Raw genomic sequence first — 18,377 nt, 5'->3', positions numbered from 1 at the left:
GAAATAATTCCGATCGCGAACTAACTTTCAGCGCCGCTTCGTAAAGGGAGTCTCACGCTGACAACTCTGGACCTAAATCCTTGTCGCGACACCTGTCGCCATCGCTGTGTCTAAACTCAACCTCCCTGTGACGAGCTCTCACCTAGCGCTAAAATCAATTGACCAGAGACATTTGAAGACACTTGAAACTCCTTTGACAACAAAGACACCCAGTCGATCGAAAAGAATCTTCAAACGCCGCCTCACTGCGCGTCCCAAACTTTGACGTCACATTTTGATGATTGATATCAAGTACACAAGTGCTGGTTTTTGCTGGCCGGGGCTCAAAAGTTTATAACTTTTTTCACTATTAACTTTGTTATCCATCCGAACACTTACCATGACAGTAGGGCACTGAAGTGAGATTTCCATCAGCCGTGCAATTTGGTGTGGCATCACCCACGATCCGCTGACCCTCTTGGCAAGAATAGGTAACATTGTGCGTGAATTGGACAACGGCTCTGTCAGCAGTGCCATTGTCAATGAGAGGTACGTTACAGTACAGCGCTGTGCACAGAATAACGAAAACAAAATTTAATGATACATTTACTGTTTTAGCATCAGTATCGTGTTGATTGAGAGCGATAAAAGCACAGTCTGAGTAAGAGTTCTCGGTGTCAAGTAAAAAGTAAATTCTCATGAAAAATAATAACAATGCGGGACTCAGAGAGGGTGAAGTGCAAGGAGTATAATGAAACGCCTGTTGTCCAACAGTCGGTGTCGTTCAGTTTATGATGGCACTTGTTTCACAGTGTTGTGCCGTGCTCGTAGGTTTAGTACACTTAAAGTATTGAAAGCTGTGTTCATTCGCAAATATTACCCCAAGCTATGCATGCAGAAAGAAGATGTCCGTATACACCACTACCTTCTTTACAACACCAGAGTGCAAAACGATGATTGGTGGCTGGCCTTCCAAATTGTGTTCAGGGACCTCTGTGGTGGCAGTTTGAGCGTTGTCCCAAAGCTTGCCATACTGATAGATGTACTGACCAATACCACTGACATCCACTCCCTTCCACACTTTCACTCAGACCATGATTTCAGCATAATTGTATTTCAATGATACGAGCGAATACTCGCGTTTTGTAGCACGTGAAGATGTTGCCCCAAAGCGTTCAGCCGGTTTGACTTTCTAGGGATCCCTTTTCTCAGCACAGGCTGCAGCCAGCTTGGCGTCGTCTGGCAAGGTAGAGTACTGATAATACTACGCTCTGTTTTGCGCCGTGAGAAGCCCTCCATCAGTGTCTGCAACATCATTGTTGTCGATGTAGAAATACGGACCGCTCAGTGGGTCGACATTCAGCTTCTCCTCGCAGTCGCTATTACTCCAGCGCTGACTATCGTCGCCACCAGTATCCAGTGTCGATTTTATGAGGGCTCTTCGTTGCTATGCATATAAGACTCGCCACTGCTGAACAAACTCAGCGAGATCGCCACCAAAGAAATAATTCCGATCGCGAACTAACTTTCAGCGCCGCTTCGTAAAGGGAGTCCACGCTGACAACTCTGGACCTAAGTCCTTGTCGCGACACCTGTCGCCATCGCTGTGTCTAAACTCAACCTCCCTGTGACGAGCTCTCACCTAGCGCTAAAATCAATTGACCAGAGACATTTGAAGACACTTGAAACTCCTTTGACAACAAAGACACCCAATCGATCGAAAAGAATCTTCAAACGCCGCCTCACTGCGCGTCCCAAACTTTGACGTCACATTTTGATGATTGATATCAAGTACACAAGTGCTGGTTTTTGCTGGCCGGGGCTCAAAAGTTTATAACTTTTTTCACTATTAACTTTGTTATCCATCCGAACACTTACCATGACAGTAGGGCACTGAAGTGAGATTTCCATCAGCCGTGCAATTTGGTGTGGCATCACCCACGATCCGCTGACCCTCTTGGCAAGAATAGGTAACATTGTGCGTGAATTGGACAACGGCTCTGTCAGCAGTGCCATTGTCAATGAGAGGTACGTTACAGTACAGCGCTGTGCACAGAATAACGAAAACAAAATTTAATGATACATTTACTGTTTTAGCATCAGTATCGTGTTGATTGAGAGCGATAAAAGCACAGTCTGAGTAAGAGTTCTCGGTGTCAAGTAAAAAGTAAATTCTCATGAAAAATAATAACAATGCGGGACTCAGAGAGGGTGAAGTGCAAGGAGTATAATGAAACGCCTGTTGTCCAACAGTCGGTGTCGTTCAGTTTATGATGGCACTTGTTTCACAGTGTTGTGCCGTGCTCGTAGGTTTAGTACACTTAAAGTATTGAAAGCTGTGTTCATTCGCAAATATTACCCCAAGCTATGCATCCAGAAAGAAGATGTCCGTATACACCACTACCTTCTTTACAACACCAGAGTGCAAAACGATGATTGGTGGCTGGCCTTCCAAATTGTGTTCAGGGACCTCTGTGGTGGCAGTTTGAGCGTTGTCCCAAAGCTTGCCATACTGATAGATGTACTGACCAATACCACTGACATCCACTCCCTTCCACACTTTCACTCAGACCATGATTTCAGCATAATTGTATTTCAATGATACGAGCGAATACTCGCGTTTTGTAGCACGTGAAGATGTTGCCCCAAAGCGTTCAGCCGGTTTGACTTTCTAGGGATCCCTTTTCTCAGCACAGGCTGCAGCCAGCTTGGCGTCGTCTGGCAAGGTAGAGTACTGATAATACTACGCTCTGTTTTGCGCCGTGAGAAGCCCTCCATCAGTGTCTGCAACATCATTGTTGTCGATGTAGAAATACGGACCGCTCAGTGGGTCGACATTCAGCTTCTCCTCGCAGTCGCTATTACTCCAGCGCTGACTATCGTCGCCACCAGTATCCAGTGTCGATTTTATGAGGGCTCTTCGTTGCTATGCATATAAGACTCGCCACTGCTGAACAAACTCAGCGAGATCGCCACCAAAGAAATAATTCCGATCGCGAACTAACTGTCAGCGCCGCTTCGTAAAGGGAGTCTCACGCTGACAACTCTGGACCTAAGTCCTTGTCGCGACACCTGTCGCCATCGCTGTGTCTAAACTCAACCTCCCTGTGACGAGCTCTCACCTAGCGCTAAAATCAATTGACCAGAGACATTTGAAGACACTTGAAACTCCTTTGACAACAAAGACACCCAGTCGATCGAAAAGAATCTTCAAACGCCACCTCACTGCGCGTCCCAAACTTTGACGTCACATTTTGATGATTGATATCAAGTACACAAGTGCTAGTTTTTGCTGGCCGGGGCTCAAAAGTTTATAAATTTTTTCACTATTAACTTTGTTATCCATCCGAACACTTACCTAGACAGTAGGGCACTGAAGTGAGATTTCCATCAGCCGTGCAATTTGGTGTGGCATCACCCACGATCCGCTGACCCTCTTGGCAAGAATAGGTAACATTGTGCGTGAATTGGACAACGGCTCTGTCAGCAGTGCCATTGTCAATGAGAGGTACGTTACAGTACAGCGCTGTGCACAGAATAACGAAAACAAAATTTAATGATACATTTACTGTTTTAGCATCAGTATCGTGTTGATTGAGAGCGATAAAAGCACAGTCTGAGTAAGAGTTCTCGGTGTCAAGTAAAAAGTAAATTCTCATGAAAAATAATAACAATGCGGGACTCAGAGAGGGTGAAGTGCAAGGAGTATAATGAAACGCCTGTTGTCCAACAGTCGGTGTCGTTCAGTTTATGATGGCACTTGTTTCACAGTGTTGTGCCGTGCTCGTAGGTTTAGTACACTTAAAGTATTGAAAGCTGTGTTCATTCGCAAATATTACCCCAAGCTATGCATCCAGAAAGAAGATGTCCGTATACACCACTACCTTCTTTACAACACCAGAGTGCAAAACGATGATTGGTGGCTGGCCTTCCAAATTGTGTTCAGGGACCTCTGTGGTGGCAGTTTGAGCGTTGTCCCAAAGCTTGCCATACTGATAGATGTACTGACCAATACCACTGACATCCACTCCCTTCCACACTTTCACTCAGACCATGATTTCAGCATAATTGTATTTCAATGATACGAGCGAATACTCGCGTTTTGTAGCACGTGAAGATGTTGCCCCAAAGCGTTCAGCCGGTTTGACTTTCTAGGGATCCCTTTTCTCAGCACAGGCTGCAGCCAGCTTGGCGTCGTCTGGCAAGGTAGAGTACTGATAATACTACGCTCTGTTTTGCGCCGTGAGAAGCCCTCCATCAGTGTCTGCAACATCATTGTTGTCGATGTAGAAATACGGACCGCTCAGTGGGTCGACATTCAGCTTCTCCTCGCAGTCGCTATTACTCCAGCGCTGACTATCGTCGCCACCAGTATCCAGTGTCGATTTTATGAGGGCTCTTCGTTGCTATGCATATAAGACTCGCCACTGCTGAACAAACTCAGCGAGATCGCCACCAAAGAAATAATTCCGATCGCGAACTAACTTTCAGCGCCGCTTCGTAAAGGGAGTCTCACGCTGACAACTCTGGACCTAAGTCCTTGTCGCGACACCTGTCGCCATCGCTGTGTCTAAACTCAACCTCCCTGTGACGAGCTCTCACCTAGCGCTAAAATCAATTGACCAGAGACATTTGAAGACACTTGAAACTCCTTTGACAACAAAGACACCCAGTCGATCGAAAAGAATCTTCAAACGCCACCTCACTGCGCGTCCCAAACTTTGACGTCACATTTTGATGATTGATATCAAGTACACAAGTGCTGGTTTTTGCTGGCCGGGGCTCAAAAGTTTATAACTTTTTTCACTATTAACTTTGTTATCCATCCGAACACTTACCATGACAGTAGGGCACTGAAGTGAGATTTCCATCAGCCGTGCAATTTGGTGTGGCATCACCCACGATCCGCTGACCCTCTTGGCAAGAATAGGTAACATTGTGCGTGAATTGGACAACGGCTCTGTCAGCAGTGCCATTGTCAATGAGAGGTACGTTACAGTACAGCGCTGTGCACAGAATAACGAAAACAAAATTTAATGATACATTTACTGTTTTAGCATCAGTATCGTGTTGATTGAGAGCGATAAAAGCACAGTCTGAGTAAGAGTTCTCGGTGGCAAGTAAAAAGTAAATTCTCATGAAAAATAATAACAATGCGGGACTCAGAGAGGGTGAAGTGCAAGGAGTATAATGAAACGCCTGTTGTCCAACAGTCGGTGTCGTTCAGTTTATGATGGCACTTGTTTCACAGTGTTGTGCCGTGCTCGTAGGTTTAGTACACTTAAAGTATTGAAAGCTGTGTTCATTCGCAAATATTACCCCAAGCTATGCATCCAGAAAGAAGATGTCCGTATACACCACTACCTTCTTTACAACACCAGAGTGCAAAACGATGATTGGTGGCTGGCCTTCCAAATTGTGTTCAGGGACCTCTGTGGTGGCAGTTTGAGCGTTGTCCCAAAGCTTGCCATACTGATAGATGTACTGACCAATACCACTGACATCCACTCCCTTCCACACTTTCACTCAGACCATGATTTCAGCATAATTGTATTTCAATGATACGAGCGAATACTCGCGTTTTGTAGCACGTGAAGATGTTGCCCCAAAGCGTTCAGCCGGTTTGACTTTCTAGGGATCCCTTTTCTCAGCACAGGCTGCAGCCAGCTTGGCGTCGTCTGGCAAGGTAGAGTACTGATAATACTACGCTCTGTTTTGCGCCGTGAGAAGCCCTCCATCAGTGTCTGCAACATCATTGTTGTCGATGTAGAAATACGGACCGCTCAGTGGGTCGACATTCAGCTTCTCCTCGCAGTCGCTATTACTCCAGCGCTGACTATCGTCGCCACCAGTATCCAGTGTCGATTTTATGAGGGCTCTTCGTTGCTATGCATATAAGACTCGCCACTGCTGAACAAACTCAGCGAGATCGCCACCAAAGAAATAATTCCGATCGCGAACTAACTTTCAGCGCCGCTTCGTAAAGGGAGTCCACGCTGACAACTCTGGACCTAAGTCCTTGTCGCGACACCTGTCGCCATCGCTGTGTCTAAACTCAACCTCCCTGTGACGAGCTCTCACCTAGCCGTAAAATCAATTGACCAGAGACATTTGAAGACACTTGAAACTCCTTTGACAACAAAGACACCCAGTCGATCGAAAAGAATCTTCAAACGCCGCCTCACTGCGCGTCCCAAACTTTGACGTCACATTTTGATGATTGATATCAAGTACACAAGTGCTGGTTTTTGCTGGCCGGGGCTCAAAAGTTTATAACTTTTTTCACTATGAACTTTGTTATCCATCCGAACACTTACCATGACAGTAGGGCACTGAAGTGAGATTTCCATCAGCCGTGCAATTTGGTGTGGCATCACCCACGATCCGCTGACCCTCTTGGCAAGAATAGGTAACATTGTGCGTGAATTGGACAACGGCTCTGTCAGCAGTGCCATTGTCAATGAGAGGTACGTTACAGTACAGCGCTGTGCACAGAATAACGAAAACAAAATTTAATGATACATTTACTGTTTTAGCATCAGTATCGTGTTGATTGAGAGCGATAAAAGCACAGTCTGAGTAAGAGTTCTCGGTGTCAAGTAAAAAGTAAATTCTCATGAAAAATAATAACAATGCGGGACTCAGAGAGGGTGAAGTGCAAGGAGTATAATGAAACGCCTGTTGTCCAACAGTCGGTGTCGTTCAGTTTATGATGGCACTTGTTTCACAGTGTTGTGCCGTGCTCGTAGGTTTAGTACACTTAAAGTATTGAAAGCTGTGTTCATTCGCAAATATTACCCCAAGCTATGCATCCAGAAAGAAGATGTCCGTATACACCACTACCTTCTTTACAACACCAGAGTGCAAAACGATGATTGGTGGCTGGCCTTCCAAATTGTGTTCAGGGACCTCTGTGGTGGCAGTTTGAGCGTTGTCCCAAAGCTTGCCATACTGATAGATGTACTGACCAATACCACTGACATCCACTCCCTTCCACACTTTCACTCAGACCATGATTTCAGCATAATTGTATTTCAATGATACGAGCGAATACTCGCGTTTTGTAGCACGTGAAGATGTTGCCCCAAAGCGTTCAGCCGGTTTGACTTTCTAGGGATCCCTTTTCTCAGCACAGGCTGCAGCCAGCTTGGCGTCGTCTGGCAAGGTAGAGTACTGATAATACTACGCTCTGTTTTGCGCCGTGAGAAGCCCTCCATCAGTGTCTGCAACATCATTGTTGTCGATGTAAAAATACGGACCGCTCAGTGGGTCGACATTCAGCTTCTCCTCGCAGTCGCTATTACTCCAGCGCTGACTATCGTCGCCACCAGTATCCAGTGTCGATTTTATGAGGGCTCTTCGTTGCTATGCATATAAGACTCGCCACTGCTGAACAAACTCAGCGAGATCGCCACCAAAGAAATAATTCCGATCGCGAACTAACTTTCAGCGCCGCTTCGTAAAGGGAGTCTCACGCTGACAACTCTGGACCTAAGTCCTTGTCGCGACACCTGTCGCCATCGCTGTGTCTAAACTCAACCTCCCTGTGACGAGCTCTCACCTAGCGCTAAAATCAATTGACCAGAGACATTTGAAGACACTTGAAACTCCTTTGACAACAAAGACACCCAGTCGATCGAAAAGAATCTTCAAACGCCACCTCACTGCGCGTCCCAAACTTTGACGTCACATTTTGATGATTGATATCAAGTACACAAGTGCTAGTTTTTGCTGGCCGGGGCTCAAAAGTTTATAACTTTTTTCACTATTAACTTTGTTATCCATCCGAACACTTACCTAGACAGTAGGGCACTGAAGTGAGATTTCCATCAGCCGTGCAATTTGGTGTGGCATCACCCACGATCCGCTGACCCTCTTGGCAAGAATAGGTAACATTGTGCGTGAATTGGACAACGGCTCTGTCAGCAGTGCCATTGTCAATGAGAGGTACGTTACAGTACAGCGCTGTGCACAGAATAACGAAAACAAAATTTAATGATACATTTACTGTTTTAGCATCAGTATCGTGTTGATTGAGAGCGATAAAAGCACAGTCTGAGTAAGAGTTCTCGGTGTCAAGTAAAAAGTAAATTCTCATGAAAAATAATAACAATGCGGGACTCAGAGAGGGTGAAGTGCAAGGAGTATAATGAAACGCCTGTTGTCCAACAGTCGGTGTCGTTCAGTTTATGATGGCACTTGTTTCACAGTGTTGTGCCGTGCTCGTAGGTTTAGTACACTTAAAGTATTGAAAGCTGTGTTCATTCGCAAATATTACCCCAAGCTATGCATCCAGAAAGAAGATGTCCGTATACACCACTACCTTCTTTACAACACCAGAGTGCAAAACGATGATTGGTGGCTGGCCTTCCAAATTGTGTTCAGGGACCTCTGTGGTGGCAGTTTGAGCGTTGTCCCAAAGCTTGCCATACTGATAGATGTACTGACCAATACCACTGACATCCACTCCCTTCCACACTTTCACTCAGACCATGATTTCAGCATAATTGTATTTCAATGATACGAGCGAATACTCGCGTTTTGTAGCACGTGAAGATGTTGCCCCAAAGCGTTCAGCCGGTTTGACTTTCTAGGGATCCCTTTTCTCAGCACAGGCTGCAGCCAGCTTGGCGTCGTCTGGCAAGGTAGAGTACTGATAATACTACGCTCTGTTTTGCGCCGTGAGAAGCCCTCCATCAGTGTCTGCAACATCATTGTTGTCGATGTAGAAATACGGACCGCTCAGTGGGTCGACATTCAGCTTCTCCTCGCAGTCGCTATTACTCCAGCGCTGACTATCGTCGCCACCAGTATCCAGTGTCGATTTTATGAGGGCTCTTCGTTGCTATGCATATAAGACTCGCCACTGCTGAACAAACTCAGCGAGATCGCCACCAAAGAAATAATTCCGATCGCGAACTAACTTTCAGCGCCGCTTCGTAAAGGGAGTCTCACGCTGACAACTCTGGACCTAAGTCCTTGTCGCGACACCTGTCGCCATCGCTGTGTCTAAACTCAACCTCCCTGTGACGAGCTCTCACCTAGCGCTAAAATCAATTGACCAGAGACATTTGAAGACACTTGAAACTCCTTTGACAACAAAGACACCCAGTCGATCGAAAAGAATCTTCAAACGCCGCCTCACTGCGCGTCCCAAACTTTGACGTCACATTTTGATGATTGATATCAAGTACACAAGTGCTGGTTTTTGCTGGCCGGGGCTCAAAAGTTTATAACTTTTTTCACTATTAACTTTGTTATCCATCCGAACACTTACCATGACAGTAGGGCACTGAAGTGAGATTTCCATCAGCCGTGCAATTTGGTGTGGCATCACCCACGATCCGCTGACCCTCTTGGCAAGAATAGGTAACATTGTGCGTGAATTGGACAACGGCTCTGTCAGCAGTGCCATTGTCAATGAGAGGTACGTTACAGTACAGCGCTGTGCACAGAATAACGAAAACAAAATTTAATGATACATTTACTGTTTTAGCATCAGTATCGTGTTGATTGAGAGCGCTAAAAGCACAGTCTGAGTAAGAGTTCTCGGTGTCAAGTAAAAAGTAAATTCTCATGAAAAATAATAACAATGCGGGACTCAGAGAGGGTGAAGTGCAAGGAGTATAATGAAACGCCTGTTGTCCAACAGTCGGTGTCGTTCAGTTTATGATGGCACTTGTTTCACAGTGTTGTGCCGTGCTCGTAGGTTTAGTACACTTAAAGTATTGAAAGCTGTGTTCATTCGCAAATATTACCCCAAGCTATGCATCCAGAAAGAAGATGTCCGTATACACCACTACCTTCTTTACAACACCAGAGTGCAAAACGATGATTGGTGGCTGGCCTTCCAAATTGTTTTCAGGGACCTCTGTGGTGGCAGTTTGAGCGTTGGCCCAAAGCTTGCCATACTGATAGATGTACTGACCAATACCACTGACATCCACTCCCTTCCACACTTTCACTCAGACCATGATTTCAGCATAATTGTATTTCAATGATACGAGCGAATACTCGCGTTTTGTAGCACGTGAAGATGTTGCCCCAAAGCGTTCAGCCGGTTTGACTTTCTAGGGATCCCTTTTCTCAGCACAGGCTGCAGCCAGCTTGGCGTCGTCTGGCAAGGTAGAGTACTGATAATACTACGCTCTGTTTTGCGCCGTGAGAAGCCCTCCATCAGTGTCTGCAACATCATTGTTGTCGATGTAGAAATACGGACCGCTCAGTGGGTCGACATTCAGCTTCTCCTCGCAGTCGCTATTACTCCAGCGCTGACTATCGTCGCCACCAGTATCCAGTGTCGATTTTATGAGGGCTCTTCGTTGCTATGCATATAAGACTCGCCACTGCTGAACAAACTCAGCGAGATCGCCACCAAAGAAATAATTCCGATCGCGAACTAACTTTCAGCGCCGCTTCGTAAAGGGAGTCCACGCTGACAACTCTGGACCTAAGTCCTTGTCGCGACACCTGTCGCCATCGCTGTGTCTAAACTCAACCTCCCTGTGACGAGCTCTCACCTAGCGCTAAAATCAATTGACCAGAGACATTTGAAGACACTTGAAACTCCTTTGACAACAAAGACACCCAGTCGATCGAAAAGAATCTTCAAACGCCGCCTCACTGCGCGTCCCAAACTTTGACGTCACATTTTGATGATTGATATCAAGTACACAAGTGCTGGTTTTTGCTGGCCGGGGCTCAAAAGTTTATAACTTTTTTCACTATTATTAACCCTTTACCGTTTGTACGTACAAATTTCGACCGCTCGCGGTCGATGACTTCTATGCGCACAGCGCTGGACTGGTTCACCGCAGAGAGCTGGGATTTTCCCTACTGGTAGCCAAGATGAACGCGCAGAGGGTGCCGGCAATTTTTTTGTGTGATGCAATATAAAAAATCGCGAAAATTGCGACTTGAAAAATGCGCTTGGGGAAAAGTGCGTACCCTGCGACTTTTGGTATTACCTGCAGATTATTTCGACTTTGCTTGAGCTGGCCCCACGCCTGTCTGCCCTGCTGTGCAAGCCATGGACGCGGAGCAAGCTCTTTCGCTTCTGGAGACCCTTCCTGACGACTCTGTCGCTGCCTCATCCAGCGAAGATGAGTTTGTGGAGCCAGACAATCCTGTTGAAAATATTTATTCTGACAACGACCGCGACGATGACATGGCGAGTGAAAGCAGCGCCAGTGAGAGTGACATGGATGTCACAGACGACGACAGTGTTGCTGAGATGAGTGCCACTAATGGTGGAAGGGGACGTGGCAGAGAGAGAGGATTCGGCCTTGGAATAGGCCGTCGTCACGATAGAGGTCGTGGTGCACAGGTACTATGTATAGCCAGCGGTGCAACCTGCACTAGTCGATATTTGCAATACTTGGGACAATGCTGACACCGCTGTGACTGGCAACACTCTGCATTCCACCCTGAGAACGAACCTGGTATCCACTTACCTGAGGGAGCCACTCCAGTGCTAGGATCTGATTTATTGCATATTGCAACAGTTTGCCCGATCGGCAATAAATCCAAATAATTATTAGTGCTAAATAGTGAAATCTGTGTTCGTTTTCTGGACTTGAAAGTTGTTGCATCGCATTCCTGAGGGTTTTTACTTTCAGAATCACCCCATTTTGTACATAATAAAAGTGAAAAATAAAAAAGTTACGGCATGAACAATGACGGTCGGTTTTTGCTGTACAAATACCTAAAACGGTAAAGGGTTAACTTTGTTATCCATCCGAACACTTACCATGACAGTAGGGCACTGAAGTGAGATTTCCATCAGCCGTGCAATTTGGTGTGGCATCACCCACGATCCGCTGACCCTCTTGGCAAGAATAGGTAACATTGTGCGTGAATTGGACAACGGCTCTGTCAGCAGTGCCATTGTCAATGAGAGGTACGTTACAGTACAGCGCTGTGCACAGAATAACGAAAACAAAATTTAATGATACATTTACTGTTTTAGCATCAGTATCGTGTTGATTGAGAGCGATAAAAGCACAGTCTGAGTAAGAGTTCTCGGTGTCAAGTAAAAAGTAAATTCTCATGAAAAATAATAACAATGCGGGACTCAGAGAGGGTGAATTGCAAGGAGTATAATGAAACGCCTGTTGTCCAACAGTCGATGTCGTTCAGTTTATGATGGCACTTGTTTCACAGTGTTGTGCCGTGCTCGTAGGTTTAGTACACTTAAAGTATTGAAAGCTGTGTTCATTCGCAAATATTACCCCAAGCTATGCATCCAGAAAGAAGATGTCCGTATACACCACTACCTTCTTTACAACACCAGAGTGCAAAACGATGATTGGTGGCTGGCCTTCCAAATTGTGTTCAGGGACCTCTGTGGTGGCAGTTTGAGCGTTGTCCCAAAGCTTGCCATACTGATAGATGTACTGACCAATACCACTGACATCCACTCCCTTCCACACTTTCACTCAGACCATGATTTCAGCATAATTGTATTTCAATGATACGAGCGAATACTCGCGTTTTGTAGCACGTGAAGATGTTGCCCCAAAGCGTTCAGCCGGTTTGACTTTCTAGGGATTCCTTTTCTCAGCACAGGCTGCAGCCAGCTTGGCGTCGTCTGGCAAGGTAGAGTACTGATAATACTACGCTCTGTTTTGCGCCGTGAGAAGCCCTCCATCAGTGTCTGCAACATCATTGTTGTCGATGTAGAAATACGGACCGCTCAGTGGGTCGACATTCAGCTTCTCCTCGCAGTCGCTATTACTCCAGCGCTGACTATCGTCGCCACCAGTATCCAGTGTCGATTTTATGAGGGCTCTTCGTTGCTATGTTGCCCTGTTCCACCGACTCATCATCATGCTCCGTATCCTCCTCTTCCTCCGTTGACCTCCGTGCTCGCTTCCGGTTACCTTCTCCAACCGGCCCCATAGCCCTCGCGCCACCACCACAGAAGAAAACCGTGTAGTCCACAGCTGTACGACACGGTCGTAAACACATGGAGCTGGTGGCCACTAGTCCCGAGGTTTTCTGTGACGAGCCGGCCGTTGGTATCAGATCATTGCATGTTAACTGTTTATCTGCCACATCCACTATGGATTGTTCCACGCCAGGTGCTCTAATAGTTGACGGTTCTGATCGCAACACGAGTGTAGGAGACACCACTGGCAAAGGAACCTTCCTCGGCCTGTCACACCCACTGTGCTGAGGAGCTGATGTAGACATGGGTGCAGTCGAAATGCTGTCAGTCGATTCCGAAGTCTGCATTGGAGGCTGCACTGGATTCTTTCGAGGCCGGCCGCGTCTAGGTCGCTTAGAGCGCTGGGATTCCGGTAGAATCTTCAATGGTACGTGTTGTTTGATGCGTGTGTACAGGTGTTGAACAGTCCTACCAACATACCGGCTACCACACTGCCGGCATTCAAACTGGTAAACCAGATGGCTAAGTTGGTTGGTTGGTAGGACATCCTTCAACACCCGAAATGCACGCATCGTTGTGAAGACTGGGCGAAATTTGACAGCGTAGTAGGTCTTCCGCACCAGAGCTCTCAACTCTCGGCAAACATTAATAGATTCTTGACCTTTCCAGGGCAGACACAAATAGATAGGGCACCTATCTGGACCAACGGTTGGTTCTTTGTCATTCACCGTGGCATGGAGTATTCACCGTGGCATGGAGTATTTTGTTGAGCACATGATCTGGATAACCGTTCTTTAAAATGAAAATTGATTTGAGGAAGTCCAACTCTGCCGACAGTTTGCTCTCAGAGCAAATGCGCTTGGCGCGATCGACAAGGCTGCGAACAAGATTCAATTTGTATTGTGTTGAACAGTATGAATCATAGACTATATACTGTCCTGTGAAGGTTGGCTTGCGGTAGACCGAGGTGAGGGTACAAGTATCAGTCTTCTCGACTTGCACATCCAAAAAAGCCAGTTTGCCAGACTGCTCGTGCTCGCAAGTAAATTGCAGGGCAGGATGCAGGTTGTTAAGTAACTCCAGGAACACATCACTCTGCTCTTTGTTGTCGAAATATGTGAATGAATCATCTACGAACCTTACGTACAGATCTGGCCACAAACACGCTTCAATTCTCGACTCGCAATACCCTACGAAAATGTTGGCTTCTACAGGTCCCAGCGGCGACCACATGGCCACTCCGTCAACTTGCTTATACATTATATCGTTGAAAGAGAATTCCACGCCAAGCGTATCCTGTGTCATCAAACTCCGGAATGCCTCTTCTGGGAGCCAAGGAGTACTAGTATCATCAATGTCGTTATTGTGGTACAAGGCTTGGGCACAAATGTCAATAGTCTCCATGACAGGCACATTAGTGAAGAGACTCACGACATCAAACGAGAACATTATGAGCATCCGAAGGTATGGGATTATTCTGAAGCATGTCAACAAAAGCAAACGTGTCCTTTACATTGCGCTTACAAAAATGTTCCTGGACCGGCTGCAGCATGCCACATAACCACTTTCAGATACCATACTGCGGTGAAGCATTCATCGACAAGATGGGGCGAAGCGGACAAGATGTTTTATGAATCTTAGGGAGTCCATACAATCTCGGGCGTGCAGAACCAATCGGCTTCATTCTCTGGAACTCGGATTTTGTAATTTCCTCCCGCAGTTTGAGTTTCTTGAAAAGATATGATACTAGGTGTGCTTCCACTGTGGCTGTTCTATCATCATGGAAACAGGGCCAATAAGCTGGAATTTCGTTTTGTCTTGCAGGATGGTGGCCATTTTGTTAATGTAATCCTCATGGGTTATCAAGACCGTCGCACGGCCTTTATCCGGATGTGTAACAATGATATCGTGGCGATTTAAGAGTTCTCGGCGTGGTTTTATGTGCTCTTTCGACAATGAGAAGGACTTCAGGTCAGGTGGTTTGTCCGCATGTTCTTCACCGAGCGCTCTGATGGTAGCGTCGCATATTGACTTCTGTGCCTCCGAACTTGGGGCGAATTCATGTATCTTGCGATAAAATAATTCAAACTCGTTCATTACTATTTCTCTTTTGTTGGATGAGGGCGGAATGCCGTAGTCAGTACCACGGCAAAGCAACTCCTGTTGCACAGGAGTCAGTTGTAACGAGTTCATGTTAATGATCATGTCAGGGGCCCCCTCCGTTCACACTTCCTTTCGTCTGTTCAGGTTCTTTCTTTGTTTTGCTGATGCTGATGATTCACATATGCCTTGTTCTTACCTGCTGAGCTTGCACCCCACTGAATAGATGTAGTATTATCACCTTTTTTGTTTCGCTCTTTTTCACCTTCTTTCACTTTTATTTGTCCATATAAGATTAGTTCAAGTAGCTCCCATTCCATCATTTTGTAACGTAGATTCACTGATTGTAACAAGAAAACATTTCTGAACGAATCTTCGTTTTCCCTTCTTTGTGTGCCTTGCGATGATCGTACAATATTTTACACATACATATCGACATAATATGAAATGCTTACTGTGCAATTAGTTGTCTTTGTAGCTATATTGAAACTATTGTCTCCGAAACGCTTGTTCACTTGTTTGTTACATTATTTATTTTAATCAGACGGAAAAGCAAACTGTTCTGACAGGGACGAACAAGAAGACTGACAAAAGGACTCTCGACTACAAAATCGTGCACGCTCATATCACACATGCACGAGACTAGATGAGACAGTTTGGGGAATGCCATCACACAGGAAAATAACACATCATTTTACAACACACCACTCCCTGCTCAATACACAGTGTTTCGGGGAATTCACCCCTCATCGGTTGAGCTTCAGTAGGCTGAGGAAGATTGTGCCTGAAAAGCACCACTTATATGGTGCTCTCCATGCACACACATCACCAGGGATACAAACTTACAGAGATGCTCCGTTTCCAGGAGGACAAAGATCTTGTGAACACGAGATAGCAGCGTGAGTCAGTGTCGCTCATGGAGGCGCGTGAGTTAGTCAAGTGAGAATTCAAGTCCGCAGTATGAAGACTTGCGCTACATTACTGCACAATTCCATATAATTATTGCGAGGCCTTGTGAAATGATTCTCAATGCGCACCTGGTACTCTTTCCACCACTTGGACATCCATGCTGTCACTCCAGAACACGACATTCTCCATTGCGATGGCGAGTGTCTTGGCTACGGACACACCAAGACGACATCCGATGACTGCTCCCATTAGCTCGAGTCGGGGGATGCTAACAGCTGATAACGGCGCCACTTTGGCTCGAGCCATGACGAATCGACTGGACCTCGTACCATCCTGGTACACATGACAGAGATAAGCGACTGCTCCATATGCATCTTGCGAGGCATCGCAGAATACATGTAGCTGAGTCTCCACCGCCTCTTCATCGCGTTGAAGACACCGGTGAACTCGGACATCCGGGAGTGCATCCATGTCGGCACACCACTTTTGCGCCTCTGCGCCTAGCTTTGGCGGCAGAGAGTCGTCCCAGTCAGCACCTGCTAGCCACATTTCTGGAACAACATGCGACCAACTATGGTGAATGGCAGTACGAATCCGATCGGATCAAACAATGTGGCTAGGTTCTTCAAGAACGCTCTCTTGGTGACAATGTCTGATGGCGGCTTGACATGAATCAGGAACTCGTCTTCCTCTGCTCGCCACTTAACTCCGAGAGTCTTGGTCGTCGGCAGGATTCCATTAGCGAGGTCCACTTCCTTGGCTCGGTCCTCCTCGGGGACTTCGGCGAGCACCTCAACATTGTTGGAAATCCATTTTCGCACATGCATTCCAGCGAGACCCCACAGCGCCGTAAGCTCGGGGTACAGCTGAATCGCTAGGTCTGTTGACTTTGTCGAGTCCATTGAATCGTCCATGTGCGTGGACTTCAACACGGTTTCTGCTGCCATAGGAAACTCCTCCTGGTTCCGCCGCGCATGCTCTTGCAAGACCAGTTGAGCTAAGAATGGAGATGCATTGATCCCGAACACCACTCTATTGTACTGGTAAACGGCCGGTTGGTCATCCGTATCTTCTCGCCAAAGAAATCGATGGAACTGTCGGTCATCCTCTTCCAACTCGATTTGTAGATACATCTCTGCCACGTCAGCTACCACTGCGTTTGGGTGTCGCCGAAACCGCAGGAGAACGTCGGTGAGGTCCCGTTGTAGTTTGGGCCCAGTGCTGATGTAGTCATTCAGACACTTGCCTTTCGTCTTTGCTGCTGCATCAAAGCCCACACACACCTTTGTGGATGTAGCCCCAGGTCGTACAACAGCAAAGTGCGGCAGATACCAGCCATCGCCATCACTTGCGTTGCTGATCTTGCTGATATACCCTTGTTTTAAGTGATGGCGAATCACGGTTCGGTATTCCTCAGCGACGTCTGGCTCTTTCGCCAGGCGTCTCTCTGCTGCGATGAGCCGCTTCAGTGCAGTTTCTCGACTGTAGTTGTCCGGAGGTGGTCTCTTGATCCACGGCCCCGAAACCTGGTATCTTCCGTTCTTGTAGGTCATCGACTGGACCGTCTGATCAAAAACGGCTTGATCATCTGCACAGAATTCGTACGACTGGGGAAGTTCCTCCACCTCCCACATCCTTCTCACCAGTGCATTCAGGTCGACGTCCTTTCCGAAGTACGTGCGGGTGAAATTTGTCGTCTGTTGTGGTCTGGTGCTCCTCCCAACGCATGTCCACCCGAGTGGCGTTCTGCGTGCGAATGGCTCATGAGCCTCACCATAGACTTCCTCCATGCAACTGTGGAGACTAGCGTGGTCAAGGCCGATCAGCGCCTCTACTCGCTTCTTCTGGCATTGCGGAAACTCGATGCCGTTGAGGTGCGGATACCGTGTCTGATCTACCAACCAATCATGAGGTGTAAGGTCACCGGTGACATTCTTGGCAGTCAGAGCAGAGAACTGTGTGATAAATCTGCCATCCAGACTCTCGATGTGGCAGTCAACTGGCATGGTCTCTAGGGTCTCGATGTGGCCGTTCAGCGTGCTCACTGACACTTCTTGTGTGGGAGCGCTAAGCTCTAGCTGTGCCGCAACGTCGCAATTAAGGTAAGACTGCGTGCTGCCGTCGTCCAGCAGCGCGTTGACCGCGACATTCTTGTCGCCGTGGCGAAGTATGACGGGAACGGTTCGCAGTGCGACCGCTCTAACGCCGACACTACTCATATGTGTGGCCATGGAACTGGTGTCACCCCCTCCGTGGAGGCGCTAGACTGGAGCACTGGCTTCTGTGAGGCTCCATTCGAGTCTGTAGTAGTACTAGACTTTCCGTGCAGCAGCGCGTTGTGGGTCTCTGTACAACCGTCTGCACCACAGGGCTGCGATCTGGGACAGTTATTTCCCAAATGACTAAAGTTAAGGCAACGGTAGAAAAGCTTGAGGGTCCGGGCCTTCTGCCAACGCTCTGCAATTGACACCTTCCGATACTCTAGGCATTCCCAAACGGG

At 47.0% G+C, this 18,377-nt stretch overlaps 2 protein-coding genes across 2 annotated transcripts in view; both read right to left on the bottom strand.

The window, feature by feature from the left end:
• LOC135824411 (sushi, von Willebrand factor type A, EGF and pentraxin domain-containing protein 1-like) overlaps positions 1-16,348 on the bottom strand; it is a 33,744-nt gene extending 17,396 nt beyond the window's left edge. Inside the window, exons 1-10 of the mRNA XM_065337146.1 lie at positions 16,006-16,348; positions 12,861-13,082; positions 11,729-11,896; positions 9,257-9,424; positions 7,777-7,944; positions 6,297-6,464; positions 4,818-4,985; positions 3,338-3,505; positions 1,858-2,025; positions 379-546 (exon numbers count right to left, since the gene is read on the bottom strand). Of these exons, the coding sequence (XP_065193218.1) occupies positions 379-546; positions 1,858-2,025; positions 3,338-3,505; positions 4,818-4,985; positions 6,297-6,464; positions 7,777-7,944; positions 9,257-9,424; positions 11,729-11,896; positions 12,861-13,082; positions 16,006-16,348 (1,909 nt within the window). The remainder of the gene's footprint in view (positions 1-378; positions 547-1,857; positions 2,026-3,337; positions 3,506-4,817; positions 4,986-6,296; positions 6,465-7,776; positions 7,945-9,256; positions 9,425-11,728; positions 11,897-12,860; positions 13,083-16,005) is intronic.
• A 68-nt stretch (positions 16,349-16,416) lies between these two features.
• Positions 16,417-18,096, bottom strand: LOC135824410 (uncharacterized). Its single transcript, XM_065337145.1, has one exon. The coding sequence runs from the start codon at positions 18,094-18,096 to the stop codon at positions 16,417-16,419; it is 1,680 nt and encodes a 559-aa protein (XP_065193217.1).
• Positions 18,097-18,377: the final 281 nt, after the last annotated feature.

The sequence above is a fragment of the Sycon ciliatum genome, chromosome 9, assembly GCF_964019385.1.
Source record: "Sycon ciliatum chromosome 9, ocSycCili1.1, whole genome shotgun sequence".
Taxonomy (NCBI): domain Eukaryota; kingdom Metazoa; phylum Porifera; class Calcarea; order Leucosolenida; family Sycettidae; genus Sycon; species Sycon ciliatum.
Note: the sequence above shows the minus strand (reverse complement) of the source record. Positions and strands in the feature narration are given on the sequence as shown.